Source organism: Canis lupus, chromosome 8 (assembly GCF_003254725.2).
Source record: "Canis lupus dingo isolate Sandy chromosome 8, ASM325472v2, whole genome shotgun sequence".
Lineage (NCBI taxonomy): Eukaryota > Metazoa > Chordata > Mammalia > Carnivora > Canidae > Canis > Canis lupus.
Window position 1 is genome coordinate 39227444 of NC_064250.1, and position 18025 is coordinate 39245468.

The 18025-nt window shown below is 55.2% G+C and overlaps 1 protein-coding gene across 15 annotated transcripts in view; it reads left to right on the plus strand.

Moving 5' to 3' along the window:
- Positions 1-18025, plus strand: part of PLEKHG3 (pleckstrin homology and RhoGEF domain containing G3) — a 42442-nt gene that overhangs the window by 22592 nt on the left and 1825 nt on the right. For 4 of the 15 annotated variants that reach the window (XM_049113248.1, XM_049113249.1, XM_049113247.1 and 1 more), the window contains exons 2-18: positions 3329-3715; positions 4757-4854; positions 6084-6153; positions 6496-6542; positions 6654-6804; positions 6893-7024; positions 7277-7459; positions 7837-7929; positions 8167-8253; positions 8501-8534; positions 8863-8961; positions 11662-11751; positions 12159-12197; positions 12646-12668; positions 13164-13553; positions 14030-14143; positions 15842-17237. In XM_049113248.1, the coding sequence (XP_048969205.1) occupies positions 3368-3715; positions 4757-4854; positions 6084-6153; positions 6496-6542; positions 6654-6804; positions 6893-7024; positions 7277-7459; positions 7837-7929; positions 8167-8253; positions 8501-8534; positions 8863-8961; positions 11662-11751; positions 12159-12197; positions 12646-12668; positions 13164-13553; positions 14030-14143; positions 15842-17237 (3394 nt within the window). In that variant the 5' untranslated portion in view covers positions 3329-3367. Of the gene's footprint in view, positions 1-3328; positions 3716-4756; positions 4855-6083; positions 6154-6495; positions 6543-6653; positions 6805-6892; positions 7025-7276; positions 7460-7836; positions 7930-8166; positions 8254-8500; positions 8535-8862; positions 8962-11661; positions 11752-12158; positions 12198-12645; positions 12669-13163; positions 13554-14029; positions 14144-15841; positions 17238-18025 lie in introns of those variants that run through there. The other 11 variants (XM_049113256.1, XM_049113255.1, XM_049113251.1 and 8 more) reach the window with 10 other exon arrangements.

Genomic DNA, 18025 nt, shown 5'->3' on the forward strand with positions numbered 1-18025 from the left:
TGGCCTTTGTACGGTAAATGAAGTGTCTTGTTAAAAGCCCTGATCTTTCAAGCCTTAATAAGTCCCCCACGGGTAGCATCCAGGTGTGTGACTAATCGTTTGCCTGTGGGCCTGGCTTGTGTGAAATCCATTAGGGAGACGGCGGGCGGGCAGGGGCAGGGAGAGGCAACACTAGAGCCTAAGTTCACATGCAGGCTCTGCCACATGCTATTTCTGTGGCCTCAAGTTTCTGTGTCTGTAAAATCGGGGTAATAATGGTGCTGTGTTCAGAGCCGTGTTAGGTCAAAGAGGCTTGCTGCGTCTGCAGCACTTAGAACGCTTCAGCTGTCGGCTGGTATGCTTCATCTCAGCCTCAGGAGGGGTGCGGGGCACGGGCGCTACTACCTTGAGAGCGTGAACTTGCTTTGCAGGGAGACCTGGTGCGTTCAGTTCAACCAGAGGAGAAAAGATGCTTTCATTTCTGGGTTCATATGGCCAGGGGTCCCCGAAGAGTAACCCTCGGAAGGCCCCCCTGAGGGAGTGTGTGTGGGGGTGGAGTGGAGCTGTGGCTAATCTTCTACTTTAAAACTGACCTGGCCAGCTGTGAAATCCATCTGGGACTTGGGCCTTTGCCATTTAGCATCCCCACAGGGGCTGGTTGACCCCAGGTCTGATCTGGGAAAGGTCTTAGGTCATAAGTTTCTGCCCCATTGTTCCAGCTGGGACTGACAGCGGGGGTGGGAGGGTTGTGCCTGAGTGCAGTGGGCTTTGAAGGACACCCGAGTCCCTTATGGCTGGGGGTTAAGGACTAGGGCGGAGTTTGGATCTTTGTCTTTCTTTGTGCTCAAATGACACAGCATTACCCCATGGACTGGTTCTGTGGAAAGGCCTAGCTGGTTAATTTTAAAGGCTCTTTTGAGGAAGGAGGAAAAAGTGGCAGTGCTGCATTTCCCAAGGGGCTCTCTCTGAGATGCTCAGAGTTTCACCAAGATGAGCTTGTTAATTAATCCTCCTCTGTTGCACCTGGAAGGGAGGGAGAAGGCAGGAATGGCCTTAGCGCTGCCACTGTGTCCTTATCTGCAAAGCAAGAGGCTCCTGTAGATCACCAAGGAGGTGACACCCCTCCCTCTGCCCAAGCAGAGCCCTGCAGTGGCCAAGTGCTGTGCTGGAGGGGGTCCTTGTTGGGCTCTTGACTATCAGCTCTGTAGAGGCACCAGTTTATTCGCCATCATTCATTTGCCAGATCACCCTCAAATCCCCTGAGCTTAGGTCACCTTACAGTTTAGGGAAGCAGATCTTCAACTAGTCACAATTGCACAGGGGGTGGGTGGGATAATCCTGGGGTCCTGTAAGAGTATGTGAAAGGGAGCATCCAGGTTTGTTTTCTGGGGAGGTTTCTAGAAGGGGGCTAGATTTTATTTTTTTTTATTTTTATTTTTATTTAAATTTATTTATTCATGATAGTCACACGGAGAGAGAGAGAGAGGCAGAGACACAGGCAGAGGGAGAAGCAGGCTCCAAGCACCGGGAGCCCGATGTGGGATTCGATCCCGAGTCTCCAGGATCACGCCCTGGGCCAAAGGCAGGCGCCAAACCGCTGCGCCACCCAGGGATCCCGGGGGCTAGATTTTAATCTGAAAATTGAGGATTGGGTATAAGTGACACCGGCTGGGGGATGATATGGCTTGGGGCAGACAGGTAAGAAATAATGTCCAGGCAGAGAGAACATTTGCAAAAGCCAGAGTCCAGGGGTGCTGGCACAGCCAGAGGCACATGTTCCAGGTTGGGGCAGAAGCACAAAAAAGCAGGGGGGAAACTCAAGGCTGCCAGAGTGATGGTACCTACTAGATCCTCCTTGGAGTTCTAGCCTGTGCTCTACTGATTTCTGAGCCCTAAAACTAGGGGTGGAAGGCTCTGGGTCAGTGAAAGTGAGAGTGATACTCTAGAACTTTGTTCCTGTACAAACAGCAATGAGATGCACATTTTGGAAAGTGGTTGTTGGTGAGCTGTGGCCTTCTGGGGTTGGGGTGGAGTGTCCCTGTCCTTCCCAGAGGCCGTAGCCTCTCCGAGGCAGTTATTGCCCCAGGTTTTTCAGGTGGGCCTACCTGTGAACAGCACCACCTGCTCTGGGAATAAAGTCCACCTGAGGCTGTGTTTGCTTTACCTGGGAGTAGTTTCCTGTCTGCTGGGCTGCCTGACCTAGCTGTGCTAAAGGTAGCGTAGGGAGACTCATGGGTGGCTCAGCCCTGCGGCATTTCCTGTGTGCTGGGAGCTGAGGTGAGTCCGGGCCTGTACCAGGTGCTGGGGGTTGGGGAGCCGTTGTACTATCTCCTCTGCCTCTCCTGTCAGTATCCAGAAAGTTTCACATTCATGGTTCATGGTTCCGCTGCTGGTACCCCCAGAGATGTAATCTTACCTTCTTGGCATGTGTGTTGTCTTAGATTGTAAGAGCAAGAGCCTCACCTGTGCTTGCTGGTGACCCCAGCACAGGCCCCGACAAGTGGGCATTTGGGAAGGGTTTTTTGGCAATTGCTATTATCATCACTGTTTTGATGGTTTATGGAGCCCTTGCCCTGTGCCAGGCATGACACTCAGACCTGTCCGTGCAGGGGGTCGCTGCATCCTCAAGGACACAGCCCTGGGGGAGGTTCTGAGAGGCTGGGTTCCTTGCTGGAGTGGCAGGGCTGGGCTTGGGGTTCCGTTGGAAGACACTTGACTGCTGCTCTGGTGGAGATGTTCTCTCTGTTTTCTTGGGGCTCAGGTTTCTGAGCACTTTATTGTCCCTTGGATGTGATCAGCCTTTCCTCCTGGGAAAGCTGGCACTGTTGGAGTTAGGAAGGGATGTTGGGCTTCCTTGTGCTTGTGGAGTCTGAAGGAAGGGATCTTCTCAACATTCAGAGTTACTGTTTTTAAAATTATGGTGAAATACACAAGCGTAAAATCTCCATTTTAACCTTTTTAAAAAATTTTTTACATTTTTTAAACATTTTATTTGAGAGAGCAAGAGAGCAAGCATGAGTGGGGTGAGGGGCACAGAGAGAGGCTGACTCCCCACTGAGCAGGGACTCCAGGATCATGATCTGAGCCGAAGGCAGACCACCAACTGAGCCACCCAGGCACCCTCATTTTAACCATTTCTAAGTGTATGATGGATCAGAGGCATTGCGTACCTTCACGTTGTTGCTCATCTGTCACCACCAACCATCCCCAGGACTTGTTATATCTTGCAGAGTGGAAACTCTGTGCCCATCAAATACTGACTCCTCATTCCCTCATCCCTCGGCAGCCTCCCTCTTACTTTCTGTTTCTGTGACGATTCTGAGATTTAATTCTTGGTCTGTCTGGGCAGAATCTCCCCGGAGTGCCCTCGCCAGGCAGCGATGCCAGGATGCCCGTCTCTGCCTCCCTCCGCCAGGACGGCAGCCAGGAGCGGCCGGTGAGCCTTATGTCGACCACATCCTCGTCGGGTTCCTCCCGTGACAGCCGCGGTGCCATGGAGGAGCCCAGCGGCCCCGAGGCCTCGGCCGAGAACGGGGCGGGCTCCCCGCGCGGCCGGCACCCCGCCAACGGCGACAGTGGCCCCAGCGGCTGGCTGAGCGTGAGGGGGCCGCTGTCCCCGTTCAGCAGCCGGGCCCCTGCAGCCCCAGCGCTCAAGCTCAGCTACCTGGGCCGCGTGGTGCGGGAGATCGTGGAGACGGAGCGGATGTACGTGCAGGACCTGCGCAGCATCGTGGAGGTGAGGCCGCCGTGGGCTGGCCTCTGGCTCCGGGTGGCCCTGCTCTCGTAAACTCCCCTCCACCCCTGGAAGGAGCGTCCTCCCTGACAGTCTGTGTCAGAACACCGCTTCCAGGGGCGGTGGGGAGCCCCAGACCGCTCATACTCTGGGTCAGAGCAGTCGCTGGGGCTGCAGACCCTTGGGGAGTAGGCACGGTTGGTGGGGAGGCCGGGGACTGCCGCGCCCGCAGAGGCTGAACACGGTGAGGAAACGGCCTGGATGTTGCCTGTCAGTGCCCAGATCCCTGCTCCGTTGTTTCCTGGCCGCAGATCTCAGGCGCCTGCCTGAGTCCTTGAGCCTCAGGTTCCTCTCTGGGAGATGAAGACACACCCCCTTGCAGGGCCAGTGTGAAATGCTTCACCCTGCAGGACACTCGGGGAGGTGGCTGGATGGCTGCCACCGAGGAAGCCCTCTGCTCGCCGCAGAGACAGACTTGTTTGTTTCCTGGGGCTGCTGTAACAAATTACAACGAGCTGGTGGCTAAAAGGCAGAAATTTCTTTTGTGTTGATTTAGGAAGCCTGAAGTCAGAAATCAAGATATTGGTAGAATTGGCTCCTTCTGGAAGGTCTGAGGGAGAATGCATTCCATGCGTCTCTCCCAGCTTCTGCTGGGAGGTGGTTGCTGCAATTCTCGGTGTCCTTGGCCTGTACATGTACTATCCCGACCCCGGCCTCCATCTTCCATGGCTGCCTTCTCTGTGTCACTCTGTGTCCTTTCCTCTTATAAGGACACCAGTCATGGGACTTAGGGCCCACCCTAGATCCAGTATGCTATTGTCCTGGGATCCTTGACTGATTACGTCTGCAAAGACCCTATTTCCAAAACAGGTCACCTTCTGAGGTTCTGAGCAGATACTGACTTTGAGGGGGCAGCTATCCAGCCCAACACAGTAGGCGAGGTCTGTGAAGTCCCATCGCAGCTGTCAATGCAGTAAAGGAAGAGATGTGGCTGGAGGGAGTGGGGCCAAGAGGGGCTGGGTCCTGATGCCTCCCTCCACACAGGACTACCTCTTGAAGATCATCGACACGCCTGGGCTGCTGAAGCCAGAACAAGTCAGCGCCCTCTTTGGGAACATAGAAAACATCTATGCACTGAACAGGTATGGAGCAGGCCTAACACACACCGTGTTCAGCCTGTGAGACCCATCTCAGGGCCTGGGTGGGGAGCCCTGGATGTCCCTAGTCTCCTGGGCTGTGACACGTGGGCCCAGGGCCTGATTGCAGAGGGTGGGTAATGGTGGCCCATCCCTGTACAGATGTAGTTAGCTCCCTGCAGGAGAGAGGGGATGTGGCACCAGGTGCTCTAGGGTGGACGTGCTAGATCATTTGAGGCCATCTGCATGTTGGGTCCAGCTTGGGCCAGAACCCCCTCAGGGAACCGCTCGACTCTGGCCCGTGATGCTCATCCCTCTGTACCTTTGTGGTCCTTTGTCTCTCCTATCTTCATCCCCTACTTGCACCTCTCTTAATTTCTTTGTCACCTTCCCACTGACCCCATGGGAAGTCAGGTCTCTCTGGAGGTGATCTGACCTACTAAGAGAATGATCAGGCCAGGCAAAATGTGATGCGGCAGGCTGAGCAAGGCCTGGTGAGGGCAGAAGGGCTCCTCAAGGAGCTGGCATGTGCTGCCTGGTCCCCCAGAGTCCTCAGGGAAGGGACACTGATTAGGAAGAGCAGTGTTTGAGGGGACAGCATCACTAGGACAGGAGGATCCTTACTGTGGGTCCTATAACACGGGCGAGAGGGACTTTGTGCTGTGAACGCTGCAGAAGTCCGGGAGGGCAGACACAGGGTGACTTGGGCTGGGTGGTGGTGGGGTTGGGAAAAGAGGTGCACAGGAGGAGGGGTCCAGGGAACACTGTTTGTAGGGTTTCCCATAGGGCCCCATCAGGTTCAAAGGGTATACTGGGACTCACCCTGTTTCTCTCCCTTTCCTGTAATCTTGTGAAGTGGAGGCTTTTGGTTCCTTAGGGAGTCCCCCCCATCCTCTTCATCTTCCCCCTTTAATCTCTGCCTTTGTGTGTTTGACTCCTTCTGCCTGCAGAGGAGCTGTCTCCCCTCCCGAGGTGGGTACTGGTGTCCCCTCTCTCTCTTGCTTGCTGAGCATGTGGGTGTCCTTTGCTCCCCCTCTTTGTGGCAGTGTTGATTACTTTCTGTGGTTGCTGGTCTGGGTGGAACTCACTCTGAAGATGGAAGCCCCGACTCTTTGGCATGACACGGGGGCAGGCTGTGTATCTGAGTACCAGGAGGCTGGGGAGGGGGCGTGTTGGTAGCTGTGGAGGCTGTGCACTGCCTGGTGGGGTCTGATGACCACTCTCCCCTCCCCCAGCCAGCTACTCCGAGACCTGGACAGCTGCAACAGTGACCCCGTGGCTGTGGCCAGCTGCTTCGTGGAAAGGGTAAGTAGGGCTGCTGGGTCCTTGTCTCTTGTCCCGCCTTGCTGGAGCCACAGAGGCACAGGCGTGCCCAGCTTAAGAGGATGAGGGAGTCCTGGAGGCTTCTGTCCAGGGGAAGTGCCAGGTGCCCTGCCTTAAATGGGAAGGGCATTCTGGGATAGAGCCAGGGGCTGCTAGATGGATGGGATATCCCGGACAGATGGGTACTAAGATGGATCTGTAGGTGTTCAGGGAGAGAGGGGCAGAGTGAGCTATGGGGGTCAGGGCAATGTCTTTGGTATAGGCAGGTTTATAGTCAAATGGGAGTCTCCCGGAAATCACCATCTTTGTTTGGTCTCCTCTTAGAGTCAAGAGTTTGATATCTACACCCAGTATTGCAACAACTACCCTAAGTGAGTAATTGGGGTGGAGAGGGGAGATAGAATTATTTTGTGGGCCTGGAGCACCCACATCCCCATCTAGGCCTTCCCAGGTGGTGATGGCTCCTTCTCCCTGCCTCCCAGCTCAGTGGCCGCCCTGACTGAGTGCATGCGGGACAAACAACAGGCCAAGTTCTTTCGGGACCGGCAGGAGCTACTACAGCACTCTCTGCCCTTGGGCTCCTACTTGCTAAAGCCTGTCCAGCGCATCCTCAAGTACCACCTGCTGCTCCAGGTAACCCAGCTGTCTTCCTGGGGGTGTGGGGGGCTGGGGGCAGGGCAGGGCTGAGTCTGGGCTGCCTAAGCGCCTGTCTCCCACACAGGAAATTGCCAAACATTTTGATGAAGAAGAGGACGGCTTCGAGGTGGTGGAAGATGCCATTGACACCATGACCTGTGTGGCCTGGTACATCAATGACATGAAGAGGAGGCATGAGCATGCAGTCCGGCTCCAGGTGCTCCGGGGCTGGTCGTTGGAGGGACAGGCAGGGATGGTGGGCAGGCTGGGGCCGTGCTTGGAAGAGGGCATGTGGCTGCCCTGCTGGGGTGAGCTGAGAGCTGGTTTCCCTGTGGGCGGCTTCTCTGTGGCAGTATGTGTCTGGTGGATGCAGGCAGTGGCTATGTCTGTAGGAGTTTCTGGGCTTCCATGGAGTCCCCAGAAGGTCACGAGTAGCCTGACTCTGGGTGTTGGGGCTTCTCTATTGTAGGAGATTCAGTCGCTGCTCATTAACTGGAAAGGGCCAGACCTGACCATCTATGGAGAACTCGTCCTAGAGGGCACGTTCCGAGTGCACCGTGTACGCAACGAGAGGACCTTCTTTCTATTTGACAAAGCGCTACTCATCACCAAGAAGCGAGGCGATCACTTTGTCTACAAGGGCCACATCCCGGTAACCAGGCTGCTGTCATGTCCTCTGCCTCTTTGCCCCCTTGCCCTCTCCCCTGCCTTGCAGTGTGCCAGGCTCCATTCCCTTCTCCCCATCTCCCTTTTTAAGATTTTATTTTTAAGTAATCTTTCCACCCAATGTGGGGCTCAAACTTAAAACCCTGAGATTAAGAGTCTTAGGCTGTAACATCTGAGCCAGCCAGGTGCCCCAAGCTCCAATTCTTGACCTCTTCATGGGCCCCCAGGTTGGTGAGGTTGCAGCTCCATCCTTCTGAGTTACTCTTCCTGCCTCCCTAGTTGGTCTCAAGGGACTGGGCTCTAGGTCAGCCACCCCCCACCCTGCCCCTTCCCATGCTTGACTACACTCTTCTTCTGCCCTAGTGCTCCTCCCTGATGCTGATTGAAAGCACCAGAGACTCTCTGTGCTTCACTGTCACCCACTACAAGCACAGCAAGCAGCAGTACAACATCCAGGTGAGCGTTGGGTCCGGGTGCTCGGGCTGGGGATGGACTTACCTCCTTCGGCTCACTTAGCTGTACTCAGCCTCACGGTCTCCCCCTGGAAGGCAGGGATCATTGTGGTCACCTCTCAGAGGTCCCAGGACAGGCCATCTTTTTGCCTCTGCCCCCCATGACGGAAGCATGGCCCATAGCAGATGGCTTTAGCCTTGTGATAATAACCCTGGCTCCTTCTCCCTTGGGTCCTTCCAGGCCAAAACAGCGGAGGAGAAACGGAGCTGGACTCACCACATTAAGAGGCTTATCCTGGAGAACCACCACACCACCATCCCCCAGAAGGTGAGTTCCTGAGGTGCCCCACCTATGCCTTGATGGGGCGCAAGGAAAGGGTGTTCTTCAGCCAGCTCCAGGGTCCCACCAGTGCCTTTGGACATTGGCTTCGCTTGACAGCGGGCATCAGTTCAGCAGATGCCATGGGCTTTGGCACAGACTGTGGGGTGTCCCAGTGCAGCAAGAGCAAGTTGGTGGGCTGAGGGAGCCACGTACGTAGAAAGGTAGTTACTGGGTGCATTTCCTTTCCTTCCAGGCCAAGGAAGCCATCTTGGAAATGGACTCCTACTGTAAGTGTACCCTTTCTGCCTGCTTTGTCCCTAATTGGGCACATCTCTAGGTCATGTTGCATCTTGGGGAAGCTCTGCTGATATTTATATTCCAAGGAGCAGGGAGAATGGGGATGCTCTACCTGCCAGGGGTTCGAGGTCTATTGCAAGATCAGGGGCTTGGTCCTGCTGGCAGGTGGGATTCCCAGTGCCTAACATTTTTGGATGGAAGATGGAAGAGGAGGGAGCCTCTGGAGCCTTCTGGCCCCTGATGCTGGGGCAGGAAGCAGAGATGTGGTCAGGTATGGTCAGAGTCCAGGCCCAGGCTGATTGTCAACCTTGTGTGCAGATCCCAGTCGGTACCGCTGCAGCCCGGAGCGCCTGAAGAAAGCTTGGTCCTCCCAGGACGAGGTGTCCACCCATGTGCGCCAGGGGCGCCGGCAGTCTGGTAAGGGAAGGGCTGTGTGGGCAGAAAGCCTTCCTCATTGGGCTCTTGACCGAGGAGGGAGACTGTCTGCAGCAGCATTTGGGGACGGATCTCACCTCTCCAGACATGCTGGGAAGGGGCAGGGGGAGGGTCACCAGGTGCCCTCCCAGTGCTTGGCACCTTCGGGCCCTTCTTGCCCACCAGGTTTTTGGCAGACCACCTTCTCCAGGGCCCTGAGAATGCTTGTCACTAGGGCTTGGTGCTCCTTAGCTTTACTGTGACCAAAACCTCGCACCTTTGCCACTCAGAATCCTGGGACTCAGCCAGGAGTGACGCTCAGACATCATGGGTGATGCCCAGCCCAGTTCTAGAGCAGAGCAGAGGCAGGACTTAGGGAAAACGAGTTAGACCTCAAGTGGCACCAAATTCAGACAGGAAATATTTACTTTGGGTCTCAGGAAAAAGTTCCATTTTCCTCTGCTAGGTTTTCTTTTCTTTTCTTTTCTTTTCTTTTCTTTTCTTTCTTTTTTTTTTTTAAAGATTTATTTATTTATTCATTCAGAGAGAGAGAGAGGCAGGCAGAGACACAGGCAGAGGGAGAAGCAGGCCCCATGCAGGGAGCCCGATGTGGGACTCGATCCTGGGTCTCCAGAATCATGCCCTGGGCTGCAGGCAGCGCTAAACCGCTGCGCCACTGGGGCTGCCCTCCTCTGCTAAGTTTTCTTCCATGACTGGGCTTGCTACAGTATACTTGGATATTGGAATGAATCGTCTGTTGAAAAAGAGAAAACCTTGCTTTTATTCTTAGCGCCGGGGGTAATAAGGGTGTTTCTCTGTCTGTTCATCTGTTCATTTGTACTCTGCTCTTTAGTCCAAGGCCCAGGGACAGATTTAGCTTCAACTGGGTATCTGCCAAACATAGATGAGAAGAGAATGGGAGTGAGAAGTGTCTCAGAGACCCCTAGAGAGAAGATTCGGGAGTGACTGGGGGCATTATCCGGGCACGGATCTCCATGGTGCACTGCGCTTTGGCTATGACAACAGCCTTTCCCCTGAACAACTGTGGTGATTGACATGTAGGCTTTGGTCTTCTGGAAGGATGGAGCCAAGAGGTCTCTGGAAAGCTTTCGTATTTTGTTTTGTTTGGTATTACTCCCAGTGGATCTTGAACCCGAGGCAAATTTGTGATGGTTGCAAAAGTTTTATGACACCCTATGTTAAAAACCCCAAATTGGGGGTATTACTTTAAGTTTCTGGCCCTCTGTTTTCCTTTCTTCGGTAACACTCTTCCTGTCCTCTTAGCATTCCCCCTTTAACCTGCCAATTGCTGTGAATTGGAAGCTTCTGGCAATGGAAGCGATGGTGCTGACAGCAGCACTGCCTGTCATAATGTCAGCGTCCAAACCGTAGCTGTTGTAGCCCTCAGGCAGTGAGTCGTTTCAGAGCTCAGTTTCCACAGGACTGAGATGTTAGCCTGTGAACCCTGACAGAATGGTGTTCTGTTTGCTTGTTTTCGTACTTTAGTTTTAACCATTATGAAACAAACCTCTTTTAAAACCTGCTTCGTCCTCAGTGAGCCTCTTAACTCTTAAGGAAGAGGATGCTGACCGCCGTTAGACTTTTCCTTTTCTCACGTCAGTGTAACAGCATCCCTTTGGCGTGTGAACTGCTCGGAGCTGTGGGTTGCCACCTGAGGTGTCCTGTCCACCCTTACCCCGAAGGGTTGGTTCTCCTCTGTCATAGTGTCCTTGCCTGTAGCGGCTCTTCTCCCTGCTTCTGTTGTTTGAAATCGGTTGATTGAACTTCTGAGAAGTGTGGGTAAAGACAGGCAGGCACCCTAGCTGGCTCACTTGGTTGAACTTGTGACTCTTGACCTTGGGGTCATGAGTTCAAGCTTCACGTTGGGTGTAAAGATTACTTTAAAAAAAAAAAAGTAAAAAAAATAAAGGGCCAGCAAGTTGCTGAGAGGGAGATAGAGGCCGCAAGCAAGTGCCACAGTGATGGCTTGGAGTCACCTACGCTGCCTGTGGGCCTCCTCCCAGGGAGCTGAGACGCACAGAGAGGTATGTTCTAGATAAGTAAGGTGCTGCTGTCACTACCTGCCACTTGTTAAATATTCTTGACTATAGGTTTTTTTTTTTTTTTTTTTTTTAAGGATTTTATTTATTTATTGGAGGGGGAGAGAGAGCACAGGCAGGAGGAGCTGCAGGGGGAGAGAGAGAGGTAGGCTCCCTGGTGAGCAGGGATCCCAACGCAGGGCTCAATCCCAGAACCCTGGGATCATGACCCAAGCCGAAGGCAGATGTTTAACTGACTGAGCCCCCCAGGTGCCCCTCTTGATTATAGTTTTAAGATGAAAGACTAGGGCATTTTGTATTTCTCATTTTAAAAACAATTGGATTCACAACGTACTTATGATGTGCAGATTATGTATATGCGCACACGCATCTCAGGAGAAACTCCTTTGGTATGCTCCCCTGCTCGGGAACAACTAAGAGACCTCAGGAGATTTTCTTCTTGCCTCCAAGTTAATTGTGGGCTTCCCAGTTACCACCAGTTGGGCAAGAACATTGTGGGTGAAGGTCAAGACTCTGTGGAGAAGTCCGTGGACAATGGTCCTCTTATCCCTACCTGCCTATCTCAGGTCTGTTCCCAGAAAGGCTGGGCCCCAGGATGATGACACCATCAGCCTTATGGATGTGTTTTGTATCTTGTTCCCAGAGCCTGGTCAGCCCCTGTTCCTCCGGGCAACACTCCCCAGCAGGCAGCGAGGCTTCACGGAGTCAGGCCTTAAGGGCCGTAGGAAGTCGGGTGCGACCTCTGCTTCCCAGCTGGGGTGCTGCAAGGGGGCTTGGCATGGGTGTAGCCAATGCGCTGATGTGCTTATTGCAGGGAGGGAGGGGCTTGAGGTGTAGAGCTGAGGATCTCCGGAGGTGTGGTGCGAGGTGCACCAATGCAGGGATTGTGGGCAGAGCTGTTCCTGGAGGTCCCTGGTGCTAGATGGAGGTGACCCAGGCCCTGCCTCCCTGTGGGGTAGGTGTGAGGGCAGCCTTCCTCAGGCCCTAAGACTGAGGGGGTCCAAGCTGGAGTGGACTTTTTTTTTTTTTGCTGGAGTGGACTTTGAGCTGGTGGTGGCAGTGGCACTGTGAGCATGGAACCAGGGCCAGACACAGCTGTTTCCAGGCCTGCACTGACTGTTCATTCACTTTCTTTCTCAGAGCCAACCAGACACCTGCTCAGGCAACTCAGTGAGAAAGGTGAGTGTGAGCATGGCCTGCCATTCCTGGCCAGCTCTAGGGTAGGGGCAGGGAGGTGACAGAGGTAACCTTCCGGGTGTTGAGGACAGTTTGGAGGGAACTCTGCCTCTCTTCCTCTCTGGAGGTGGGCCTCACCCCTTGGCTGTCTGGCGATGGGGCTTGAGCTCTCCCTCGCACACACTCCCTTGCCCTGTCCTCGGATAACAGCTGCCGTGAGTGACACACACCAACCTGTGCTGCTCTGTGGCCTCAAGAGCCTCTGCTCTATTGGTCATTCCTTGGAAAGCCCAGGAGACCGGGCAAGGGTTCTGGGAATAAGGGGCCCCAGTGAAGCCTTATTACCCAGGTGCCTCGTGGTCTCCGTAAAGAGGCTCTTTCTCCTGCTTACCGATCTCTTCTCCCCACAAACCCCCTTTGCCTGTGTGCTGGGACCTGGCCATGGTGATAGCAGCCAGAGCAGCAGGAATGAAGGTAAGGCCAGTGGGTAGAGAGGACTGGCTTGACAAGGGGGTGGGACAGCCAGGTCAACGCCTGGCTTTGGCTCTCATTGTGCATTCATTCATGCATTTGACAAATACCTGTTAGGTACCTACTCTGTGCTAGGCTCTGTCACAAAAGTCACAGAGATGAATAAGCCATGGTCCTTCCCCTGGGGACCCTCCTGTACCCATTTCCTAGAATGGTACCCTGGTGATGGCCTAGCCTGGATCTTCTCCATTTTCTCTGTCTAGGGCAGGCAGGCCTCTCTGGGTCTTGAGCTCCTGACCAGGCTCCAGCCCCAGCCTTCCCAGGTCCCAGCTTCCCACCTTGAGAGCCCCCACCCCATCCTCCCTGGGCCCTGGTGGAGATCAGGGGTTGTGTTTCAGTGTGGCTTTCTCTGTGTAGAGCCTCCCTACCCCCAGCCACTGGCAGGAGGAGGGGGCTTGCAGAGAGGCTGGTCACGAGGGGGTCTTATGCTCTGAACAGCATGCAGGCAGTGCCGGCGCTCTCCTGGACTTTGGGCAGCCTCCTTGTGCTCAGGGCGTGCAGCCAGAGACCGAAGGGGCTGCCCAGGAGGAACAGGAGGAGGAGGAGGAGGAGGAGGAGGAGGAAGAGGAGGAGGAGGAGGAGGAGGAGGAGGTGGTGGTGGAGGAGGAGGAGGAGAAGGCCTTTCAGGTGTCTCTGGAGGACTTGGCAGGGCCTGAAGGCAGCGAGAAGGGGGCCAGACTGGAGCCCCCAGGCTCGGAGGAGGAGGAGGAGGAGGAGGAGAGCCTGGCAGTGGCGGAGCAGGTAGCCGACTTTGCCAGCTCCCTGCTGGCCGCCCTCCACTGCTGGCACTATCGGGCCAACGCTTTACTTTTCTCCCGGGGCGCTATGGTGAGGTGTCTCTTTGATCTCCCCTCCTCCTTGCATGTTCCCTGGCGAGTGCATGCCCATCTGGAAGTTCTCTCCCCTGCCCCCCCCACCCCTCTGTCCTGTTCCCTCACTCCTGCCATCAGCACCTAACCCCTTGCCCGCTGTCACGCCCTGGTGAGCCCTTGGCATGTGCTGTTCCAGTAAGGGGCGTGAGCTAGTATACTGCCCAGTGAGCATGACTAATAGGGTGGGGGCGGTGGGGAAAGGGGAGAAGCCAGCAGGGGTGGAAGGGGCAAGCAGGATGGGCTGTCCTGAGGCTGCACACCTGGCTGGGGTTTCTGCATCCCCAGACCTGGCAGTTCAGTATCAGGTCTCAGGCTGGCTCTCAGTACAGCCCGGCCCCCCTGGGGCTCAGGAGGTTTGCCTGTTTTGGGCTGTGGAAGGGATGAGCTCGCAGTTATCTCAGGAGCTGACCATGGCCCCTCCACTTGCTGTAGGAGAAGGGGCGCAAGGAGTCAGAAGGCCCCAAGAGCCGCAGAAGGTCCAGCGGCCGGTCTCCGACTAGTGCTGAGAAGCGCATGAGCTTCGAGTCCACCTCTTCCCTGCCAGAGGTGAGTGGCCGGCGGGCAGAAGGGGCCAGAGCGGGTGGGGCCTTCAGGCAGGGGCTCTCCCGTTGGGCCCATGGGACTAAGAATTCCGCCCCCATCCTCCTCCACCCTTCCCAGATTCTCGGCCCTTTGGGAAGCCTGTCTAGCCTCTAGGTGTATGGTGGGGGGAACAGGCAACCCCTTTCTATGAATTAGAAAAAGAAGCTCCTTTTTGACAAGATGCGGTCTCTTTGTCAAGGGCTATATTAGCAGAAGCGGCCAGATTTTAGGACCCGTCAGCCAGGCTTCATTGTATAGGGCATAAGGCCCTGTCCCCACCAGCCTGCCAGACATTGAAATTACGCCTGTACCCGCCTGGGTACTGACATCTGCTGGGCACTTCCTATAGGTCCAATGTCTTATTCCTTTCTTCTATTCCCTGCAATAGCTCAGGTAGAAAGAGGTTCAGAGGAGGTGAGTGACGTGCCTGGCATTGGGCAGCTTCTGAGGGGCAGAGCTGAGGTCAGACCAGAGACTGTGACTCAAGCCCACACTCCACTTCCTGCCACCTCATGTGGTCTGTGTGTTTTGCAGAACCTATAACCTTTGTTTTCCCAAAGTTACAAGAAAAAGCATATGAGGCCTAGACTCCAGGGGGGGCCTCAACCACCAGCGCAGGCCTGAGGAACCTCGGTGACATTGGGTGGGAGTCTGGAGTGGTGCTATCCAGCCATCATAGGAAGCAAGCTACACGGATAACTTTACATTTTCTAGCAACCACGTTAACAAATTATTTAACACCAGCTATTATGTAGCACGGAATCAATAGAAAGAGCTATTAATGACATTTTATACATTATATGGAGTTTTTGCAGTCTGGTGTGTATTTTCTTTTTTTTTTTTTAGTGAGTTTTTTTTTTAAGATTGATTTTATTTATTCATGAGAGACACACAGAGAGAGAGAGGCAGAGGGAGAAGCAGGCTCCATGCAGGGATCCTGATGTGGGACTCAATTCCAGGACTCCAGGGTCAGGCCCTGGGCTGAAGGCGGCGCTAAACCGCTGAGCCACCCGGGCTGCCTGTTTGCTCTTCTTCCTAAAGGTCCCTCTGGAAAGCTGCCTGTACTGGCTGGTTTCATGGTTTGGATGACCTTCAAGTTGGCCAGGGGGAGGTTCTTTAATTTGCTTCCTTCCTTACCTGTCTGCTGGGCATGTGCAGAGTTGTGCATAGGGCTAGAGGCTGGCTGGTAGGAGCCAAATCCCTGTCTTCACCAAGTCTGACAGGACTCTAGCATGTGGTCCTATTGCCTCCTGGACCCTCCTCCACAACAGGAGGTCCCGGCTGCTTGGGGAAGTTGGGTTTGAAACCAGAACAATGCCTGTGTGGCCTGTAGGGCTGTAGGAAGCTGCCTCTCCGTCAGGCATACCCTGTGTTGTATCTCCCACCTTGTCCCTGGGGCTCCTAGGCAGGATGTCACTGAGAGGTGCCACCACTGTACCCGATCTGTGTTCCTAGAATCTTCCTAGCTGCATGACGACTGCGGGGCATCACCACATTCCTCTCCCTCAGGACCTGTTTCCCCACTCTGAGTTGTGCACATTCTGATTGCCTTTGGTCCTAAACTTCATGACCTCCCACTAGGCTTTGAGCAGGTCATGCTGTCTCCTCATCCTTGGGTCTCATGAGGCAGGGCTTTGGCTCACAGGAGTTCTGTTATCCCAGGTTGAGCCAGTTCCTGACCCCGAGATGGAGCAGGAAGTATTTGCTGCCATGGAAGGTCCCAGCATCGAGGAGGTGCCCTCAGACACAGAGTCTCCAGAAGTCCTGGAAACACAGCTTGATGCCCACCAGGACCTGCTGGGGCTGGCCCCCCCAGGTGACATGGGGGACTTTGTGGTGGTGGAGAGCACCGAGGATCTTAAGGCTTTGAGCAGTGAGGAGGAGGATGAGGATGTGAGGGCTGCACAGGAGACCGAGAGCCTCCTGCCGCCCTCTGTGCTGGACCAGGCCAGCATCATTGCAGAGCGGTTCGTCAGCAGCTTCTCCCGGCGGAGCAGCCTGGCGCTAGAGGACGGCAAGGCCAGTGGCTTTGGGAGCCCGAGGCTGATAAGCCGGAGCAGCAGTGTGCTCAGCCTAGAGGGCAGCGAGAAGGGCCCAGCCTGGCACGGTAGCACCACGGATTCCCTTGGCTCGCAGCTGCCCCCAGAGGTGGATGCCACTGTGGGCGTGGCCATGGAAAGTGGCCCTCCGGTCAACGGGACAGAGCCCCCAAGCCCAGGCTGTCTAGCAGAGCCCGACAGGTCTTCCTGCAAGAAGAAGGAATCGACACTCTCCACCCGAGACCGGCTATTGTTGGATAAAATCAAGAGCTACTATGAAAATGCAGAGCACCACGATGCGGGCTTTAGCATCCGACGCCGGGAGAGCCTCTCCTACATTCCTAAAGGGCTGGTGAGAAACTCTGTTTCAAGATTCAACAGCCTTCCCAGGCCAGACCCGGAGCCCATGGCTCCGCTGGGGCACAAGAGGCCAGTGGGCTCCCGGCCGCCTTCATGGGCTCTGTTTGACCTCCCAGGACCCAGCCAGGCGAGTGCTGGGGAGCCAGCTCCTATCACAGATGCTGAGTTCCGGCCGTCTTCAGAAATTGTAAAGATCTGGGAGGGGATGGAGTCTGCCGGGGAGAGCTCTAGGAAGGGGCCTGGCCAAGGCCAGGCCAATGGCTTCGACCTACACGAGCCGCTCTTCATCCTGGAGGAGCACGAGCTGGGGGCCATCACTGAGGAGTCGGCCACTGCTTCCCCTGAGAGTGCCTCCCCGACGGAGCGGCCCAGCCCGGCCCACCTGGCCCGGGAGCTGAAGGAGCTGGTCAAGGAGCTGAGCAGTGGGGTCCAGGGGGAGCTGGTGGCCCCGCTGCACCCCCGCATCGTACAGCTCTCCCATGTCATGGATGGCCACGTGAGTGAGCGAGTCAAGAATAAGGTCTACCAGCTGGCCCGCCAGTACAGCCTCCGGATCAAAAGCAAATCTGTGACGGCCAGGCCGCCCCTACAGTGGGGAAAGGTGGCTCCTACCGTTCCCTGCCTTCAGGAGGAGGCTGGAGCACCCTCGGGCGGCACAGGTATGACGATGGGGATGGGGAGTGGGCCCTTCCCGCAAATCTGGGGTGGAAGAGCCTCTTAGGAACACGTTGGCCCCTGGGGCAAAGAGACCCATGTAGAACCATGACCAAGGAGAGGGCCGGTCTCCACACACATGTGGCATGAGCCCTGGTGGTTGGCCTGATGCCCAAGGCCAAGCGTGTGGCTTTGGTTGAGCCCCATCCCTGTCCCCCCTGAGCCCTTCCTCTAGAGCAGAGGCTTGGGAAGAATGTGGCTATAGGCCCTCTCTACCAGAAGAGCAGAGGCTCTCGTCTTTTCCTTTGACTCCTCCTTGTTCACTGCCTTTTCTTCATTCTTCCCATTGCTCTCTCTTTTTATTTTTTTTTATTTTTTTATTAAAAAAAATTTTTTTAAAGAGTTTATTTATTCATGAGAGACACAGAGAGAGAGAGAAGCAGAGACACAGGCAGAGGGAGAAGCAGGCTCCATGCAGGGAGCCCAATGTGAGACTCGATCCCCGGACTCCAGGATCACGCCCTGGGCTGAAGGCAGGCACTAAACCGCTGAGCCACCCAGGGATCCCTGCCCTCTCCTTCTAAAGAGTATATTTATTACCTGACAGAGAGAGAGCGAGCACAAGCAGGGGGAGGGGTAGAGGCAGAGGGAGAAGCAGTCTCTCCACTGAGCAGGGAGCCTGATGCGGGGCTCTATCCCAGGACCCCAGGATCATGACCCGGGCCGAAGGCAGATGCTCAACCAACTGAGCCCTTCCGGGCACCTCCCGTCATTGCCCTTTAACAAAAGGGGC